This window comes from Protomyctophum bolini (assembly GCF_963924005.1).
Source record: "Protomyctophum bolini genome assembly, chromosome: 19".
Classification (NCBI taxonomy): domain Eukaryota; kingdom Metazoa; phylum Chordata; class Actinopteri; order Myctophiformes; family Myctophidae; genus Protomyctophum; species Protomyctophum bolini.
This window is the reverse complement of record NC_137880.1, coordinates 34,820,815-34,842,808: the sequence shown is the minus strand read 5'-3', so window position 1 is coordinate 34,842,808 and position 21,994 is coordinate 34,820,815. Positions and strand designations below refer to the sequence as shown.

Genomic DNA, 21,994 nt, shown 5'->3' with positions numbered 1-21,994 from the left:
TGCAGTCGGACTGTAAACAGCGGTATAGTTTTAAGTGTTTAGTCTTTATGTACATTTTGGGGGGAGGACAGTGAAAAAATGGGTCATACCGGCTGGGGTGAGAGGTTCATGTTTGGGGAGCGGGGAGGGGGGGTGTCACAGAACAGACGCTGTGCCCGTCAAAGGGTTCCGAAACAAAGCTCGGTTTGGTTTGGCTTCACAGCAAAAAAAATAATTGTTCTTGATGTCTTTGTTTGCGTTGCGCAGCGCACCCAACCTCCAAACGTCCAGACCAGGCGACGGACGACAGTCTGTGGTACAGTTAGTGTGTCCAGAGGTTTAATTGTCTCTCTGGGTTTTGGCTGACAGTTCAGCCGTTATGAGGTAACCAAGGAGAAGGAGTAGATCATACTGGAAGAAGAAGGAGAAGAAGAAGAAGAAGGAGGAGGAGGAGAAGAAGAAGACAGAAAGAGGAACTCAGTCAACAGTTGAAAAACAGATAGTGACATAGACAACACATTTGAAACAATTGTCTGAACATACAGTACGTAGCATCTAGCGTTTTCTATTTGTGCGTGCGTGCGTGAGAGAGACAGAGAGAGAGAGGGGATTGGGTGGCATTAGCATAGTGTTCAAGTATTTGATTGGTCCATATGGTTAGTTTGTCCGTGTTTCTGTCTGGCTTCATGGAATCTCTTTAATTGACAGTTTGAACTTCAACAGAGAACTTTGTTCATAACTTCATACACAGGCCTTTTCATTTGCAAAAAGGAGAACGATATTTGCTTTGTGAAGAGCTACCTATTAAATAAACAGTGTGGGGGGAATTAGTAACAACATTGACTCTATTGAGTCTAGTCCTTTTAACATTTTTTTTTCTTTCTTATACCGAGACCTGTTAAATGCAAATGGATGTAAAATTGCATTTATGGTTGCTAAAGGAAATTCTAAAAGACATTTTCTTCAATGTTTTTCTAATTAAAATGAATAAAGAAAAGGAAGGCACGTGTTTGCTTGGCTTTTCATATCATTGTGGGCTTTTTACTATGACAATAAATACAGAATCAAATAAATAAGAAGTCATGCCTGGCATGTGTATGTATGTTGTTTTCCAGAAAAAGTCATTAACTGCCAGCATGTACAGGCCTGCAGAGGCCATTGTCCCTGCTGTGGGGGAAGCAGTGATCGAATGCAAAACAATTATCGTAAAGCCACCATGTAATGCAATGGATGCGCGTGGAAAAAAAGCCATGCAACACGCCTCTGTAGATTCCTGCAAGAAAACCCATTAACGGTATATTCAAAATACCATAATAGCCTATTCCACAAATTCAGAAAATAAAGCTAGCGATCGAGAGTGAGAGTGAGAGTGAGAGTGAGAGAGAGAGTGAGAGAGAGATAGAGATAGATAGATTAGAGATTCGAATTAGAATCGCGATTCCCGTTATGAACGATTCAAAATCGATTCATAATTTCACAAAAATCGATGTTTTCACTACATGGCGTTTGTGATATGAAATCTAAGCTCATCCTAATCACAGTAAACGTCATGTCTTCAGTCATTTTCAAGTTACTGTAGTACAGTCACTATTCAGTTGGCTGGAGTAGATTGTGATGAAATCCTATGTGTTGAATCGAGGAATCATTTTGAATGGAGGATAGTTTTAAATCTGAAAAAAAAAACACTTTCGTTTTTGGATTGAAAATGTAGTTGAATTGTGACCCCAAGAATCGGAATCACCCAAAGATTCCCAAAGATTCACAGCCCTAATAGATAGATACTGTAGATAGATACTGTAGATAGATAGAACATACTGTAAAATATGAAAGAGAGGGAGAAGAGAGAGTATTAACAAAGTGATGCTCATCCCTCGGGGACTAATCTCCCTTCCATCCACCCAGCGTCCTCAGGGTCAGACGCATCATTAGTGCATCTTTCACTAACCCTTTAAATAACAGCACGTTCACTTCACACTACATAAAAAGACATTAGTTAAGTATATGCAAAATTATGAGCTTATTACGGGAACTGTATAAGAACAGCGAAGAGAGGGAAAGAAGACGAGCCAATGTTTTCACATTATTATTATTATTGCAACGTTGGATCGCCGTAATAATAAGCAGTCAAGGTCAGTTGAACGATAACGCTGCAGCAGCATAACGAACGTACTGTACAGCATGGCTGCCATAAAGTGATGCTATGCTATACAGTACATAAAGTGATGCTATGCTACAGTACAGAAAGTGATGCTATGCTACAGTACATAAAGTGATGCTATGCTATACAGTACAGAGCAGTGGCCCCGAGGCACACCAATGGGCAAAACAAAACTTCAAGGCACACCTGTATTCATAGCAAAAAAATGGCCAATCTACTGTACAAGCTGTCTCTCATGGTTTAGGAACTCTGTTTTAGAGAATTCTGTTCTGACTTGTCACTTGTCACATGCCAACCATGCAGGGCATAATGTGAAAGGTGCTGGGTATATTTGACTCTGTTGACAATACATTTCACACATTTTTTACGTCTTATAAGTGGCAGTGTGTCGAATTTGAAGTCGGCGCAGCTAGGGCGAACGGTTCTCCAGTTACATGACTTACAGATCACAGACGTACTGTATACCCAGATGTGGCGCATTATAGCTAGAGATAGATGAGAGAGACTTCATACTTTCGCTGTACTCTGTACTGTAGTTGTTGGACATGGTATTGTCCCTCATAGCTACAATATTCATTTACCTTATTTTCAAATAGGGACGAGGTTTTCAATGAGCTAATTAAGTGAGAGATGTTATTCAGCAGCTCCGACTTAAGTTGTAACGTTTACTGAAAGTTGTTTTTCGAAATAAATAAATCCTGCCATGTTCAGGAAAACAAATACCGTCTCTAGTCTAAAGTCCCTCCTCCAAGTTAGTGGTTTACTAATGTCTGCTAACTGGGGTGGAGCTGTCACTTCTCAGCCACTTTAAATTGCACCCTAGCATGCCCCGCCATAAATGTTCCCGGTTGTTGTGTGAGAGACGCTGCTCGTTTCCTGATCCATTAAGCGTTAAGTGTCTGAGCTAATGAGCCGAGGCTAACCTTGCCCTGTTGCCATTGTTATAATTGGGAGGGCGAGGCTGCAAGACCCAGGTCTTTGATTTCCCATCATGCTGAAAGGTTTTAATACTTAATTGGTGCTAAACGACGGAGTGGGATATTGTGTGTGTGTGTGTGTGTGCGCGCGTGCGTGAGTGCGTGCGTGTGCATGCGTGCGACATGGGACAGGTTTTTTCATGCCAGGGAAGAACACGATACGACGAAAGGTAAGAATAATAACGAGAGCGATAGATTATAGCGTCATCCATTACGGTTCACTGTAAGGCTGCTTGCTGAGAAGAGGTGCAGTGTACGTAGCTATCTTTAACCTGAAGCGTTAATTGGTCTGAGCCAGTGTGGTCGTGTGGTGTCACTGTCACACTGTGTCACAGTGAAGACATGGAGGCTGAACGACGTTCAGAGCAATTAGCATCACTTTAGGTCAATCACTTCGGCTTCACCTCATTTCTTTCAGTCTGTGCGTTAAGGTATAGATCACAAATATAAAAAAAAAGCTGAGAGGGACAGAAGGAGAAGAAAAAGAGTAATTCACGTCAAAATACATTACATGTGACACATGAGGGTTCAGGGGGGAGGAAAGGGAAATAGAGAAGAGGTCAGAGGATAAAGGAAATAGAGAAGAGGTCAGAGGATTCGAGGTCACGTGCTGAGGGAAACTTCGGCTTCACGATCTTCATCGTCTATATAGCTGTGAAAGGAGAGAAACCCCTAAAGCCTGATCTATAAGTATGTGAGCATTGTGTCTCCAACTGAGCAAGGCTACGATCTCCTTGTGTATACCGGCTATTTTCAGTGAGCAACGTTGGTGCACGACTATTACGTTTAAATTACGTGTAAGAGCAGTGGTGGGAAAAAAGTACTCAAATGTTGTACTTAAGTATAGGAGTAGCAATACTGCCATGTAGAAATACTAATTTACAAGTAAAAGACCTGTAATAAATTGTATTGACATCAAAATATATTATGTACCAAAAGTAAATTTTTCGTTTCAAGTTTTCAAATGTATACAAATCTTTTGGAAACAGCAGATCTACAAGCGTTGTGAGCGCATTGTGAGCTGTCCGAAATTTAAATATAGGACTGAAATGGTTTTGTAATAATATCTAAATCTACAAAGTGACTATTAACTAAAGTTTACAAATAATTGTAGTGAAGTATAAAAGTACAATAAGTGCCTCTGAGATGTAGAGGTCAAAATTGTATTTAGTACAGTAGTTGAGTACATGTACTTAAGTTGCTTTCCACCACTGATTAAGAGCTCACCTGGGGGTTTAGGGTCATTATAAATCTCTGTATGTATCAGACCTGGGCAAGATATGTTAATCTAAAGCAGCGTTGAACACGGTGGAATGTTGTGTTGTGCAGTTTATGTAGGAAAGATTTAAATCCAAATATTGTCCATCTTTATCTGTTGCTTCTGCATGAGATCAAAGAACAAGTAGGGATTCCATTAACTCATATTGTGCATTTAAACAGGCCTCACAATCAGGCTTTTCGCACATAAACAAGCAATACTGCTGTAAAAACAATACAAAATAGATTATTGCTAGATTATTATTATTATTGCGCCTGTAATTTGTACAGTGTTGGTATATGCACATTATGAGCAGTAATATTTATGCACTAACATTACCATCCCATATAGGCTAATATGAAACTTAATGGACTGTGATATAGCAATCATAAAGCAAATTGTCAGCAAACACAAATGCAGAAGATCAAGAGGGGGACGGGCAAACCACCTCGACGAGTGAAAATATTTGAACCCATACTTAAATTGATCTTTGTGCCCAGGTCTGTTGGCAGCCTCCTTGGTTTCCCTGCCATGGGCAGATGGACTAAATGAAGAGTTATAGAGCAATTCCACCAGATCATCTGCGCAAGATGAGCTCGGCTGAGCAGCCAAAAGGGATTCTAAATTGCCCATCAACCCAGGTGTGAAGGAGACACAGAAAATCACTGGCGTGGAGTTTTGTGTGTTTTCTCGCACACATATGTGACATACAGTACTGTAGCATAGCTGTGTGTGTGTATACAGTATATGCAGCCATGTGTGTGCATAAGCCATATTATACAGTAATCTAGACGTGCAATGGTGTTTCTGATACAGGCACAACATGTCTTAGGGTTAGGAGGTGAGGTGCTCGCTTGATGCTGGGGAAGAGTTTGGTTTGGGGAAATAGTGCCAAGTGGGAGACATTAGGAGAATCCATGGGTCAGGCTTTTAGACAGTTCATTTCCAACTCAACAATTCAAATAAGTAAATATAAATTAATTTCAGAATGTTATTTATTATAAATTTGATACATTTATAATTTGTGTTGTAATTTGAGTCACAATAGCTTTTATTATACAGTCAGAGAAGGCCATTGTGCTGTTACAAGATATATGTCTTAAGTATTTGCTTAAAACACTTTTCTCCCTGGCTTTCAATGTTGTTTGACCTAATTAACCTGTCTAAATAGTTGTGTCAATGTTGTTTTACTACACTATTTGTGTGTACAGCACTTTGGTTGACCTTCTGGTCTTTGTAAATGTGCTCTATAAATAAAGTTTGATTTGATTTGATTTATTATCATATGGTTAATGTTTTGAGGTTCTTCTGAATTTCTAAGAAACTACAACCACTGAATTGATGCTTGTGAAAATGAACCGACTGTCCGCCCTGCAGTACTACAGACATGTATAACTCACTGCTGCTGCTGCTGGTGGCGTATGAAACAACACATCCACTCCCAAATATACCTGCTGCAGCACAGGAATGAGATGGGATGGAGAAGCAAGATGATCAAGATGGCCGCCGAGTTAAAAAATACAACTTAAGCAGCAACACCAAACAAAGCCAATGACGCTAGAAACTCATTGTTTGCTTCTTCAAAATGGTAAATGATGTTAAACGTCCATTATGACAAGAGAGTAATCATGTTTTTCAGTGTGACTAAGGGAGAGGTAATCTTTATTTTTTACTCTTTTTTTTTTTTTCTTTCTTATATTTTATCTTTCTTATTATTTTTTCTATTTTTCTTTATTGACATACTGACAAATTAAGCACAAACAGTATTACCTATATATGTTATTATCTATTACTATTAACCCTCTTATGGCTGCCCTTAATAACATCTTATTGTGCCTTGGGCCAGCTTTGGCGACTTTTTGAATGACAATAGAATGTGCGATATGACCACAATGTCAAGAAATGTCTCATTTTAAAGCTGCAAGTCTCTACTTTACACCGAAAAAAGAATTATGTTTCTAGCATGTTCCAACGTTTACTTATAAGCATTTTAGTACACCTTGGTTTCAGTTTTCACTGAAACCAAGGTGTACTAAAAACTCATCCATTTAACAAAATGTAAACTTCTCTGTGCTTTGACCTAGCCTTGGTTTGCACAATTAACCTTAAGGCAGAAGCAGGATGTGCTTGTTTTAAAGTCTGCTCCTGTCACTCCACTATTAACACTTTTGAAATGTATACGCTGTTACTTATAATAAAAGTATAGAGTTTAAAAACAACACCAGATCAAATGATTTGGATGGATATACCTTTTGACAGCGAACATTCGGAACAGAATAAATGACACCATAATTCATGATGTTGTTTTTCTACCCGTGTGGTATTGCTGTGATAAACATGTTAACCAGACACATCAGAAGTTGGAGCTACTGTAATACACAACTAGAATATGATCCTATACAAATATGCTTTATGTGCTAATATTATGTAATATCACAGCATTATCACACACATACAAGCACAACTCCATGTTAAAGTTCCAATCCTTTTGGGTTGTGGGGATTCATTAAAAAATATATATATAAAGAAAAGAAAACTATGAGATAAAAAAAAAGTCTATTCAATAAAGAAACATCATTTGAACTATCAGTGCCAGATTTTGCCATTTCGGAATGCTACATTTTACTCGCAGTAATCAAAAAGCTAAAAGAAAATCATGTGAAAATGTTCTTTCTGAAAGTGTAGCCTACAAATATTTTGAGGTCAGTTCAATGCCAATGGCCAACTAGCCACAACAGTCCCTATTGGCACAACATCATATGCAGCATAAAGGGGGCCAAAGACTGTTGGGGCCATGTCTGGCGGCCATTATGGCTCACGGCAGGTTTCCGTGAAGAACAATAACGCTTATAGACTCTCTCTCGATTTCATATAGCTCAAAAGGGCAAAAATATAAGGATTGTACCTTTAAGGTGTTTCCACTGATTAGACCTATTAGAGGGATATGTCCAGGTTCCACACACTGTAGCATTCATACAACACACATGGGACAAGAATCCATAATGATTAATAACATGGTTATTACACCTCGCTCTGCTTTCTTTTTTTTGCTGCTTGGGCCAGTGACTTTGTCATCCACATGCTGACACCCTTATGGCAACATTTGGGTTCTATACACGGACACCAAAAGAATGAGGCCCGTTCACCGATGGAATGAGGACCATGTGGAGGTTCCAGGTTGTCAATTTGGACTGTAACGGACAATTTGGAATTATCCTAAACCTACACCAAACCTTTACTCTGACCTTAACTAAGTGCAACTGTAGGTAAGTAGTCGCACTAGCAGTGGCTTATTGTCAGTATCCGCTGAGCAATGAGAGACTTTTGCCCCCTTTCAATTAAGGCACCAGACCAGAGAGATGGATTGCTGAGTTGGAGAAGCACACCTAGTACTTAATGCACATCGTAGGAAAGGACCGCAATGGAAATAAGCCTTTTGATAATGGCGTGGCAAAGAGGTCAAAAAGAGGTCAAAGTCAAAGTTAGTTACCCAAGCTGTAGCCTGGGGTCCACCTATGCTTTCTATGGCATAGGCAGCTCCCGGCAGGATCCGCCAGGATAATCTAAACGCATCTAGACGCAATCAGCAGAGAGTGATCGACATTTGCTCTACTCTATGCCGAATTGAAGTGGCCTCAGCCCCAGACTTTCTTTTCCTCCCTGGAAATAAAAACGTGTGTTTCCGAGGCTACCCAAGCTGTGCTTCTCATACACTGAGTGGGCGGTGTCCGTGAATGAACCCAGAACCTTGAGATGGCAAACACTCTGAGGCACCTGGACTAACGTGAACTTAGAACTGTCTGCCTAAACTTAAAAACTGCAAATAAGAGTCCTAATGGTTCTATCGCCAATTGGTCCGCATTCCTTTGACGTCAACATAGTATGCCGAAGTCTGGCCTCAGCATCAGAATGCAGATGGCAAAGACAACCTGCCGTAGCAGCAAAACAAAAGGCATAGAGAGATGAGAGAACATATGGCACACATGGGGAGCTTTGGAGAATATTAAGTAGCAAGGCACACTGTTACAATACACAAGTTATATACATCATTCAAAGTTTTACCAGTGGTACTATCTATTGTGTTAACATAGTTTCCTTTGAATACAAATACCTGCTGACAAATTCAGCAGGAGTCACTATGTACTGTAGGTTATGGTAGATTAGTCAATCATAATTAAGTAGAGTCTACATAATCATCATGAAGAATTTTATGAAGAAACACTGGGGTTTAATAGCTCAGCTAAAACTTTAGTGACATTTAATCTATTAAAATAGAATCCGACCCAGTACAACAGTGCTGTTTCCTACAGAGTAATAATCAACGCATGTCTATCAAAAGGTTTTCATGTTAGGGTTTAATGCAGTTCATTTTGGAGACACTTCTTATCCTCCATCTCCGTTTTGTTTTGATGTTTTCAACATCTCATGCACACTTTGCCATTTTACTCACTGTGCATATAAGCTCCAGTTGTCACACTGTAAGAGAAAGCGTGACTGATGCTATAGCCTACAGTTTGGAAAGATGCATGTGATTTTGAAAAATAAAACTCACATTTGTACTGCACTGACACAAGCTTTAACGCTGGAACCAATTTCTCCAAAACAAGAGCATTGACATGGAACAGCTATCCCAATTATCCTATTGGTATACCAAGAGCAAGATATGTCATTATTCACATATCTATTCAAAAGTATCTATATGTTTGTTTCCAATGCAGCATTCAAATTGGAATTAGATTGTATATAACCCATTTTGGGCCGGAACCCCTTTTGGTGTTAGCATTATGTTATGCTTTAGCTATTGAAAAATAGCAGATCTACAAGCTCATAGCGCGCCACCGAGTGGCGCGCTACGAGCTTGTAGGTCTGCTATTTTTGAAAAATCGAAGAACGACTGACATAGAAACATAGCTTTTTTAGAAAACTGTCAGGACTGTCAGGATATTTTTAGAATCTGATCTCAGGTCAAAATGGGACAACATCAACCCCTGCCCCCCACCCGCCCCCACACCGGCGAGGAAGGCTCACCAGTAGAGATAGTAGACAAAGGACAGAACGAAGAAGCACAGTTTGCACCAGGCCTCCTTCAGGCAGAACTTGAGCGTGTCTCCGTTCATTACCGACGCCGGGTCGTAGAGGAGCTCCTTGGTGTCCGTGGGGCTATGGAAGTACCTGCCACAGGGGGGCAAAGAAGACCACACCACGGGTAGTTGACCCGTTCCACACCCACGGGGGGACAGGGGACAAACCACGGACGGACGGACGGACAGACAGACCGAGGAAGGGAAGGCGGAGTTGGGAGATACAGTTGGGAGATGATTGGAAGGAGATAAAATGGGGAAAAGATGGCACGATGAGTGTCATGTTATGATGAGTCAATATGCAGCAGATTCCTGGGGCCCAACATTTTGTTCTCACATCGTATACCCTCGCCGACTGAGTATACGGGCAACAGCTTGTGGGAGAGTTGGGGATAGTTTCCACAAAAGTTTGTCTCATCTTGCAAAGTCCCTTTGTTGAGTCCACTTAAACTTTTTTCTCCCAATTCTGCCAATTCCCGGTTCCCCTTGTACTAGCGTTGTCCCTTGTTGCTTCTGACAGGCAGCTACTGTGTTTTTAGGAAGGGTATATAGACAAGCTGATGCATTATGAAGTCGCCAGCAGCTTATTTTCACCTGACAGTGAGACGATTCAACCAGGACTACAGTTTCAACCAAGACTAGACACACCATTCTTCCCAGTTAAGCCCCGAACTAGTGACAGACAGAGACTTCCCCACGCTTAAACAAGGCCAATTGTGTTCTTTGGAGTGCACACAATACCTAGTCTGGTGGAGGGCAATAACTAATCCAATTTCGATTCATTATTAAATACATATTTTGTAAGTATAGGATTTGTCTATTTTCTTGTGTACAAAATACAAATATTATATGTTGCTGCTGCGACTGAACTGAAACTGAAGGAACAGCATTATTATAAGACTTCAATTTCATGGTTGGACTTTCTCTATGAATTGACCCCAAACATGGATAGAAATGAATTTGACACCTTGTAATAGATGAATTATGTACAAGTAGAGAGAAACATTCATAATGGACTGGGTGTGTAAAAAATGGCGAGTCATTTAGACCGTCACATCCTGTCCCACAGCACGTGATTCACAAACATGCCAAAGCGATGCTTGGACACGTTGGTGCGTTGTCGGACAGGTCGATGGCCTCAGACAAGGACGTCGACATCTTTATTCACCTGGCCTATTATTCAGGACTGACTTATGCATGTACAGGTACATTGGACTGGTCACAATGACTGCAAGATGGCTGTGTACATTTTGCTGTTTGTAACTGGCAATGTGGACCCACTTGTTCAAGACAGGCGTGTGGTCACTAGATGGCTCATGCAGGTAGAGATATGACATATTCTCTCATGTAATGTATTATGAATGCATTTTCATGTATTTTGAGTGTGATATAGAGGGGTTTGAGTTACAGCATATACAGTATCAGATTCCCATGTATACACTACAGTATATGTCCATACCAGAGCCATCTGATAGAAGAGTTGCGATATTGAGGGGGCAGAAAACAGCCCGGTCACGTTGGTTCGATGGACTCGCGCGGTGAGCCCCATAGACTCCAATGCATTCCGTAAAACGTACGGTTGTCCCCATTCAATAGAAGTCTATGTACAGTAGGAGAGCCAACCATTGGACTGAAGCCCCATGAAGTGAACGGAGTTTGCGTAACTCTGTCTTACTCTATGGCTCTGGTCCATACATACGTGTGTAACAGACACAGTTCATGCTCAAATGGCTGAAGATAATATACAACAGTTTGATAATACAACCATTACAACCAAGTATAACGATGGTATAGCTGATACTGATCACTGAAAGACGATGGGCTCAACAAGAACCATGCATCAGAATCTGTCTGATCATGTGACATGATTAACACACACACACACACACACACACACACACACACACACACACACACACACACACACACACACACACACACACACACACACACACACACACACACACACACACACACACACACACACACACACACACACACACACACACACACACACACACACACACACACACACACACACACACACACACACCCTCCGAGCGTACACCGAAGCTACGGCTCATGGAGGCTTCGAGGGTTATTTGACTCGGTTAACTCTCGACATGAAAACGAAATAACCCCCGCCACGTGTAGATCCTCATTATTGGGAGCTTATGGGCTAATAACGCTACAGGACATGGTTATTGATAGACGTAATCCATCAAGGTTTGTTATCGTACCAGGGTAATTTCACGCAATGGTAAGTTTCATGGTAGCGGGGCGATACTAGTCTGTTGATGGAGTATCAATTGTGCCTAACGTGAATAATAATCCCTGAACCTACATCGTTATGGATGTGACAGTTTTAACTTAACGAGTACAAAAAACGCTTAGAAACTTAATTTGTTTTTGCCATGGGACTCTTGAATAACCTTTAATTTATTTCTAAAATAATGAAGGATTTCGTTCAGTTTTGCCACTTTTTTGGGCTAGTTGGAAAATCCTTTCTTTTAGAATTCCCAAAGCTATGCTGTGCCATTGTTATCCGTTGTATGCTGTGCAGGGAGCCTTTATATGTGCACATCCATGTTCACAGAATGCACGCACTCACGCACACACACACGCACACACACACACACACGCATGCACGCGCACACGCATGTGTAGACATTGCAGGCTCTTTTTTTGGGAAGAAAAGCCTTATACACATTGCTGAGCACAAGCATGTACAGCCAGGCATGCGGAGGGTAAGGCTCTCTGTTCCGCCTATAAGCCCAGCAATCTCTCTGTTTATTCAGCTCCTTATCGCTCCCTTGCTCTCTCCTCCAAGTAACCTTGTAAATATTAGATGTCTCTCTCCCTTCTCTCTCTCTCTCTCTCACTTTCTCACTCTTCTCATCTCTCCGCTGTGCCTGGAGCAGCAACCGTTAGCCGGTGGGCATCTGGCACAATCTACAATTAATCAGACAGCAAGATGTTTTCCTCCTCCTCCTCCTCCTCCTCCTCCTCTCTCCTTCGCCCTCTCCCGACCCCTTCCATATTCCTCTCAGCTTGACCTCCCCCCCCAAACCTGGTCTCTTCTCTTCTCCATTTCCTCCCCTTGTTCATTCACTCTCACCTCTCCTCCTTTCCTGAACCTTCTTGCTCATCTCCCCCGTCTCTCCTCTCCTCTCCTCCGTCCTCCTCCTCCTCTTCTCCTTTCCATCTCCTATACCCCATCATCTCTTTTGTCTTCTCTATTGCTATTGCCCCTCCTCTATCTGTGCCACAGTGCTTCAACCATCTGAGCTGCAGAATACTCAACTTCAATATACTGTCAATAGGAATGGGACTCGAGGGACATCATGTTTTTAAAAAATATGTGTAAAAAGGGGGGGATATTTAACAATGTTTTACATTAAAATTAAACAGTTTTCTCCAGAGAAGGGGGGTGTGGTGATGGCACTGGCAAAAACCATAATGATTAAATTTGCTGCAAATCTGTTTCCCTTTTTTAGTCACATTCAGCGGACCATTGGATTGGAATTGCATTAGCCCATTCTGAACGGGAACCCGTTTTGGTGTTAGCATCATGTTATGCTTTAGCTATTGAAAAATAGCAGATCTACAAGCTCATAGCGCGCCACCGAGTGGCGCGCTACGAGCTTGTAGGTCTGCTATTTTTGAAAAATCGAAGAACGACTGACATTTTTAGAATCTGATCTCAGGTCAGAATGGGTTAATCAGACCAGTGTGTGTCAAGTGGAAACCCTCGTATGAATCTGATCTCAGGTCAGAATGGGTTAGGGAACGTACACGTTGATGCATAGCCTATGTACGCGTTGTCGTAGCGCAGCATATGGTGATGTATTGTCAGGAGGTATAATTGCAACAAGCACCGACCGCTCTCGTGAAAAATGAATCCAAATCAAATATGGATCCGATGGAAATTCCGACGGAGCATTAGTCCTACATACGGGAACAACGGTCGGACTATCGCTCGAACAGGCGCTGCTCCCGTGCTTGCGGTTATGGGTTAGGTTAGGGTTTGAGGTACAGTAGGTTGTCAGTCTAATGACTGTCGGACCAATAATAGTGTCGGAACTAAAGCCCGTACCCGGTCCAAATAACCGGAACTTTCCGCGATTCTGCCAAAAATCATATTCTTAAATTCACACACATCCGAGTTTTTGCAGGGTCACACAGGGGATCACGTGACGCTGATCCCCTTCCCCTATTCGCTCATACTAGGACATGACATATGTGTAGGCAGAAGAATACACATGCGCACACACACACACACACACACACACACACACACACACACACAAACTACGTATTGTAGTTTGTAGGGTAGTTACCTCCATGTGTTGTAGAACAGCAGTGGGATGTTGAGGCCTACGGTGAGCCACTCCTGAGCACACAGGAACATGATGCAGAACAGACCATGGATGGAATACTCTGGCAACACCAACTGAGAACAGAGCAGAAGATAGGGAGAGAGAGAGAGAGAGAGAGAGAGAGAGAGAGAGAGAGAGAGAGAGAGAGAGAGAGAGAGAGAGAGAGAGAGAGAGAGAGAGAGATGGAGAGAGAGGAGCAGGAGGAGAAGGGAATGGAGGAAGGGAAGAGAAAGAGGGAAATAGTGAAGGAGAGAGACAGAGAGAGAGAAGTGGAGGAGAGCAGACAGGTTGGAAAAAATAACTGATTATTCAGATCAGCAAACTATAAATAAAAATATCATATCAAGAAGCAGATAAAATAAATGTATATCGATGACAAGCTCATGGACATCAGCAATGGACCCTTTTTCACTCTCCACATTTTGCACGTGACAGATGGGGGAAACACAGCTTAAAAGGACACTTCACTTCCAAACATGTCTGAAAGTGAAATATCCATTTAATAACATGTATTTCGTACAGTACAGGTGTTACTATGTGTGCCAGGGCCACAGCATGAACAACTCCAGTTAACATCATGCTGGCACCAGTGGGAGTTAGAAGTCACTGTTTTCCCAGGTATCAAGTTAACAGGTCCTGCTTAAACACACAGGCTTACGGGGCTGCGTCCCTCGGCGCGAGGCTCCAAGGGGCACACACACTCAACCTCCCGCCAGCAGCAATTAACTAAACTCTCTTGTTGCCGTGTGGGATGCCAGACTGGATCCCGTGAGCCGCCATATACATTAACAACTACAGGTGGAGTGAATACAGTCAACTGCTGCCTGAAGGTCTGTTTATCGTCTTATTTTCTCCAGCACACCACCATCACAGTGGCACAGAATTAAAATTAATAAGGCCTAATTATATCAGTATACTGGTTTGCTCATGGGGCGGAGGTGGTGGCTCAGGGGGTAGAGTGGCTGGATGGTAACCGCAAGGTTGCCAGTTCGAACCTGGGCTCCCAAAGAGTTGGTGTCGAAGTGTCCTTGAGCAAGACACTGAACCCCTAATTGCTCCTGATGTGCAGGTTGGTGCCTTGCATGGTTTCAGGCACCGCCATCGGTGTGTGAATGTGTGTGTGAATGGGTGAATGTAATGCACAATCTATGTAAAGCGCCTTGGATAAAGGCGCTATATATAAATGCACCATTTACCATTTCAGCAGCTAAATCAGTATTATACATTAATTACGAAAGAATCATCAACATGTTAACCCATTTAGACCCGAGGACGATTCTACAAAATGTCTTGTCAATCCTGACAGTTTTCTGAAAAACACATGTTTCTATATCAGTCGTTCTCAAACATGTTCATGTCAAGAACCCCTAGGAATTTATATGTAATTGGCCGCCGACCCCCATCTGAAAATAACTAGTTCCAGGGAAGCAAAGATTTGAGTTAAAAGCGTTCGCTCTGAAAGAATAAATATTCAAAGATATGCGGCACATTTTCACGATTAAAAAAAAATAGCAGATCTGCTATTTTTCATTAGCTAAAGCATAAGATAATGCTAACACCAAAAGGCGTTCACCGCCCTGAATGTGTTAAGAGGCATCGCCGCTCTAATGACACGGTTGAACACTGCATTCTTGAACCTTTTGGAGCCGTTTGCTACAGTAACACATTCACAATGAGCTGCTCTTGACCTCTGAAGGTCAAGGGGCACATATATACGCGACCTCCCGGCAGCAGCAATTAACTAAACTCTCCCCCTCCCTACATCCTGTATGCCTTGTTGCCGTGTGGGACACATAGTAGCTTTAATCATGTAACAGTACAGCAGCTTTAATGTTTTTATTACATTGTAAAATAGGCCTACACAGACTGTGTCTGTCTGGTGAGTACTAAAATATATAGGGTGCTGTCCATGGTGCTGACACACTGTCTTTACTGTCTTGCTTCCAACTTCCAAGGTGGTGTGTGTGTGCGCGCGCGCGCACGCACGCACACACGCACGCACAGACGCACGCACAGACGCACGCACGCACACACGCACGCACGCAACTACTATCAGCTCACTCTGTTGTTCCCTATACCTCCTTTCCTCTCTTCAATGTGCCAAAGCAAACATTGCTAACAGCAAAATACAATTGACGTAATTAAAACGAACTACTATAGCAGAACTATAGCCTTGTATATACGGTTGCTAATTAAAATGAAAAGAACACATCAAAAGATGAGCATGTACAATATACAGTATCAGTTGTACAGTATCTATCCAATATGAGGAGGAGCAAATTGGCCTGCATGCACATGATGCCCCACGGGCACATATCCTATAGCCTGGAGGGACGGTGGTAGGTTATAAACTCACAGAAAATAACAAAGGTGTCGTTGACGGATATATTCAGGGATTGAGTCCCATGGGTTGCTGACAGCACAAGAAATATGATGCTGATGGCATGGTCTGTCAGATTAGCTGTGGGCAGATACACACACACACACACACACACACACACACACACACACACACACACACACACACACACACACACACACACACACACACACACACACACACACACACACACACACACACACAGACAGCAGCAGATCCAGCAGTGCTGTTGTAATCATAAAGGGACATCGCTTCACATGATGCATTGTAGGAAATGGACGTTTTATTCCTCTACAGATATGTGTCCTCCTTTTCCTCTCTCCTTGCATGCAGGTCTCCATGGGTCTCTCCATGTTGCATCTCAGTCATGGTTACGACTAAGACACAAGGAAGATTAAGTGAAGAAAATGAGGACGTAATTTCAGGAGACACCGTACTGTATGTAAGAGGAGCGGCATGAAGACACAAACCGACATCACAAAACAGCAACCGCTCATGCTGCTGTTGCCGATTGTAATTGTGTCAATATTGGAAAATGGAAATGCTTCTTTTTAATATCAGTACATAGTCTCAAGTATAGGCCTAAGGGCCGATTCATACTCCTATTCTACCGCTGCAGTGCCGAAATGATTTCGGCTCATCAGAAATCTTCAGTAGCACCGAAGAGACGACTTTAGCCGAACAGACTTTTATTCGGCTCTAAAATAGGAGTATGTATCGCGCATAAGGGATCATACTGTGTAGGTGTTCAAATCCAAGTCGAGTTGCAATTATTTTAAGATGATGAAGTTGAGCCTGAAGTTGGCAAATGAAGTACTGATGTAGGTCTCAGGTCAGGTCAGGTCAAAGTCACAGTGACTTGAGTCCACACCTCTACCTAGTCCACACAAACTGTGACTGCCATAATTATGATCTTTGTCATTCATTTGTTTTACTATTTTCTTATTTGGTTATTTTGGTGTGTGTTTGTCGTAATTTCCGGTAGCAGGCTGAGCAGACGAGAGTTTGTTTGTTACATGGAGCGTATCACAAGTTAAAGTGTTCATTGTTTATGTTCATATTGGGTTCCAACCACTTCATTCCCTTTTGATACTACAGTACATGCAGCCAGTGAGGTGAATACTAGTTTTACCTGCATTTTATGTTCATTATCTTTATGTGCTTTATTGTTCCGAGTCTGATCACTGTTTGTTGTGTGTGTTTTGACAGTTTTGACGTTGGTTTATTTAAAAGAAGGCAAGAAATAAAGCCTGCACCAGTACCACAGAACAACTGACATCACTGGGAGTGACACAAACAAACAAACAAACAAACAAACGGAATATAGGAAAATTATTGGCAATTCATTGCAAAGCGAAACCAAGGAAGCCATGCAGTCAAGCTGAAATGTTATATACTGTAGTTTATATAACCATTGGATGATTGCATGATTAATAGATGAGCCCTGGGGATTTGTGCAATTAAGAAATTAAAATCTACCACCTATCAAAAGGAGCAAATTCACACATTCGGTAACATGATGTGCCTGATACACTGTAGAGGTGCTAGCTCCTAAAAGCAGACTTCACGCCCACATTACAGTCTCAGAAACACAGAGGAGAAGCCTATAGGGCCCGTTTCCCTCTGCTGCTCTGTTATTAGACGGGTTACATAATAATGTGAGAGTCCTGATGACTTAATTTGCTATTTTCGCGTCCTTTGGAGCCAAAGTTGGAATTGAGTTGCAGCACGTCGCCAGTTCACTTGTTTCTTGCTAAAATACCAGACATATACTGTGTATCAAGTGGGGGGAAAACGAAATGACATAGGCAGGCCTTTTAACCCATTCTGACCTGAGATCAGATTCATACGAGGTTTCCACTGGACACACACTGGTCTGATGAACCCATTCTGACCTGAGATCAGATTTAAAAAAATGTCAGTCGCTCTTCGATTTTTCAAAAATAGCAGACCTACAAGCTCGTAGCGCGCCACTCGGTGGCGCGCTATGAGCTTGTAGATCTGCTATTTTTCAATAGCTAAAGCATAACATGATGCGGACACCAAAATGGGTTCCCGTTCAGAATGGGTTAAATCTGTCAACAGACGATTGTAATGGAATTGCATCTTCCCAGGGTTTCTGAGGCAAAAGATAATAATACAGCAACTGAATATACATGCAGCATAAGCAGCTAGGGCAAAGTATAAAGGGAACTAGAAAAGGTGCCCTTCTGGGCACAGGTCTGCACCAGGAGGATAGGAGTGTGTTTGATGTCTGGCAAAATGTTTAGGAGTAATATAAACGTAACATATAAAATAAAATAAAATAAATATTTCTTTATTTTGGAACAATTTTCTTCATTTTGTTGAGGAAATGCAGAGCCAGATTAGCCTGGCTAATAATAAGCCAGACCGAATCAGCCGTTGGCAAAATAAATTGCCTGCCCCCACACGACAGTGTGATTTGAGTCTGGGTTATTAGCCAGGCTATAGAGCCAGATCACTCATAGCATCTCTGAGGATAGAATTCTGGATGAGCAGGACATTGCAGCATGCATGCCTTCATGTGGTGGCTGTATAACAGGGCAACACAAATAAACAATATAACATGTAACAGTATATTAATAATGCTTATGGCATGCAGTATACAAATGGCATGTTATTGACAAAGGTGCGTCATTGTAATGGCAAAACAGTGGCCTTGCTATTCACATAGTCTATTCACACAGTCCATGAAAGGTTCGGTTTGCCGTTTTATAATAAAGGCCTTATTTATGTGGTATTACTGGTCGAGTCACTGGGGGAGCCTTCTGAAATGATGGCTCCAATAATGGTACGTTAGCCAGGCTGATCCACCTCGATCCGCTGGTCTTGTTGGTGAATAAATAATATGATATAAATAACATTTAAAACGCCTAATGACATTAGTCATATAACAGGAATCAGAAGCCACACAAAATAGGGCCCACTGGGTTTTAATTAAAATGTTTTATTTTGCTCCAATATGTATCAAGACTAAATTCAGTTCTCTGTCCCTCTGGGAAAAATATCTCAGGTTGGGCTCTTTTGTGAGACGTGACTTGGCTTATAAAGATTGATTTGCACGATTCAAGAGTAAACTGAAATGCATCTCAAGCTGCTAAGACTGTGTGCTAAATAATCATTGTATCTGTGGTGATGATATCTCACTACCTACTGTAAAAACATTGTATATTGCTGTACCACTTGCTACTCAATGACTACAATAAGATTTGAGAGAAATCTCTGACCTAACATAGATCAATTTCCTCAGTAATAATCACGGGAATAAATTAATTGGTACGAATAATTGATCCAGTAGTGATGAAGTGTTTGCTATAAAGGTTTTTACACTGCAGTCACCAAGCACACTTGGAACATGTTTCATCCAATCATAATGCACGACTGAAGCTAATTAGTGTATGAAACACAATGCCACACAGAATTTGTTGTGATATGGCATTACATAATGACTGCTTCCTTATCACTCTTCACTCAAACATGACAACCATCATCATTAACATAACAACAGTGAGCGTAGCCTGCATTTATGTGAGTGTCGCCTGCATTAAATCAGCAGTAAATCTGCCTAGTGTAATGCATTCCAAGTGGCAACATGCCTCCACCCAGTCAGACTGCGTGGAGCTTAGCTTCAGAATGAGAAACACACAGAGATGGCAGAGCTCGAGTCCCATCAGTCATTACCATAATGAATTCAGAACCAGCCCTCCCAAACACGGTTATATCTCCAGGCGAGAGTCCATATAGGAATCAGATGTTTCAATCTCGTCTTTCAATGCTCCGTTCTTCTTGACACCTCATCAGACAAACAAGCTAAGTGTGTTTGCTCATTCGTCTCCAAAAGCAATAGAAACATTTGGAAGATGTTTAAAGGAACTTTGAAGGAACAGGAATTTGGCAAATCTCTCTCTCTCCATCTATTTCTATCTCATTCTCCCTCTGAACAATATTTACTTCATCGCATGAGCTATTTGCTTGACTGGACGTTTTAGAGAGTGGCCGTGGACTTAAGTCCACAGCCAACAGGTATAATGTGGTCGGCCTTTGGTTGTTTTTAAATGTGCTTTATTGCGTCACAGATAACTATGAAACCTTGTGTTTTTGACGCCTAACCCACAATCCCCGTCCCTCTAACACGTCACCTAACTCAAATCCCTGTCACCCCAGGCAAGCCCCCAGGTCATCATGACATCACGTGACATTCACGTGACAGGGACGGAGATCCAGTAAGAGGCCCTCAGGCGTGAATGAAATGGACTTGCCCATGGGACGGGAGGCAGGGTACTGTACAGAGCACGTTGAGAGCGTGTAGATCTGCTCATATACTTTAGACATTGTGATTTTTGTATAGTTTTCTATTTCGGTAAATGTTGTTGCGACCGAAGTTTAGTTTTCATACTGTGCATAAATGTTCCATTTCCCATTGTATTCCCTGCTTCAATGGCGTTGCAATTAATTGTCCCTCGAGGAAAAAAAGGAAAAAAAAGCCAACATAATGTGTCGATCTTGTATGTAGATCATCTATTTTCACTAGGATTATGTATAAGCCCTATGGGTTTTATATACTTTAGCTGAAGTGGCTAAATGTATAAAGAAACATTTTCATGTGTGTTGAAAATCTAAGTGAATCACATCACATCACATCAAACACAAGCATGACTTCTATTCGAGTTGCTGACCCTTCATACTGTATATTCTATTAGCTAACTCTACTGTATTCATGAAGCATACTGTACACTGTACACACCCGTCACGGTTCATGTATAATTTTAAAAGGTCTATACTGTATGTGCTGAAATGTCATGGTCCCTAAGCTTTCTTAACCCATTCTGAACGGGAACCCATTTTGGTATTAGCATCATGTTATGCTTCAGCTATTGAAAAACAGCAGATCTACAAGCTCATAGCGCGCCACCGAGTGGCGCGCTACGAGCTTGTAGGTCTGCTATTTTTGAAAAATCGAAAGAACGACTGACATTTTTAGAATCTGATCTCAGGTCAGAATGGGTTCATCAGACCAGTGTGTGTCCAGTGGAAACCTCGTATGAATCTGATCTCAGGTCAGAATGGGTTACGCAGCTGAACGGTATAATGCACCTTTAGAGAGGCAGCATTCTGGATGCATTATTTACATGCAGCCTACTTAATGCCTCTTAATACCAGAAAAACACTTTTCCGATGAAGAGCACTTCAACAGCAGGAGACACAAGGAAAACAGCTGCTCGGACAAAAACTATAAATATAACCAGTGGCTTAGACATAAACACAATATGGCATGTGCACATCGCACACACGCACGCACAGACACAGACACACACACACACACACACACACACACACACACACACACACACACGCACGCACGCACAGATGCTCACACACGCACACATGTACATAAATGTACACACATGTTTGCAAAGTTGCAAATTGTATGCATGAATGTGCGCAGATTACAACACACATGGAATGTACAGGCAGGCACACAGGTGTGCGTGTACTGCGTGTGTGTGTGTGTGCGTGTGCCTTAATTCCACTACATTCAAAGCGGCCCACCGTGCACATGTAAAACAGCCTCATTAAAAAACAAATAGTAACGCTAAGCTTTACCACCCCCCCCTCTCCATCAAATCCCCTTTGTACAACATTTAAAACCATTCAAACCAAAGCACAATGCACAACTACGTGCAAAACAACATGCTTGCAATGCAACGGACATAAACCGTCATGCAAATGCAGACGACTTTCCGTATAGTGAACATGTAAT

The 21,994-nt window shown here is 41.9% G+C and overlaps 1 protein-coding gene across 2 annotated transcripts in view; it reads right to left on the bottom strand.

Moving 5' to 3' along the window:
- Positions 1-356: 356 nt before the first annotated feature.
- The window catches only part of cnih3 (cornichon family AMPA receptor auxiliary protein 3), a gene marked incomplete at both ends in the record, with an annotated part of 102,256 nt that continues 80,618 nt past the window's right edge, over positions 357-21,994 (bottom strand). The window contains 4 exons of one of the 2 annotated variants that reach the window (XM_080791000.1): positions 5,808-5,826; positions 7,278-7,334; positions 9,401-9,544; positions 13,794-13,906. In XM_080791000.1, coding sequence (XP_080647126.1) covers positions 7,307-7,334; positions 9,401-9,544; positions 13,794-13,906 — 285 coding nt within the window. Of the gene's footprint in view, positions 391-5,807; positions 5,827-7,277; positions 7,335-9,400; positions 9,545-13,793; positions 13,907-21,994 lie in introns of those variants that run through there. The other variant, XM_080791001.1, reaches the window with a different exon arrangement.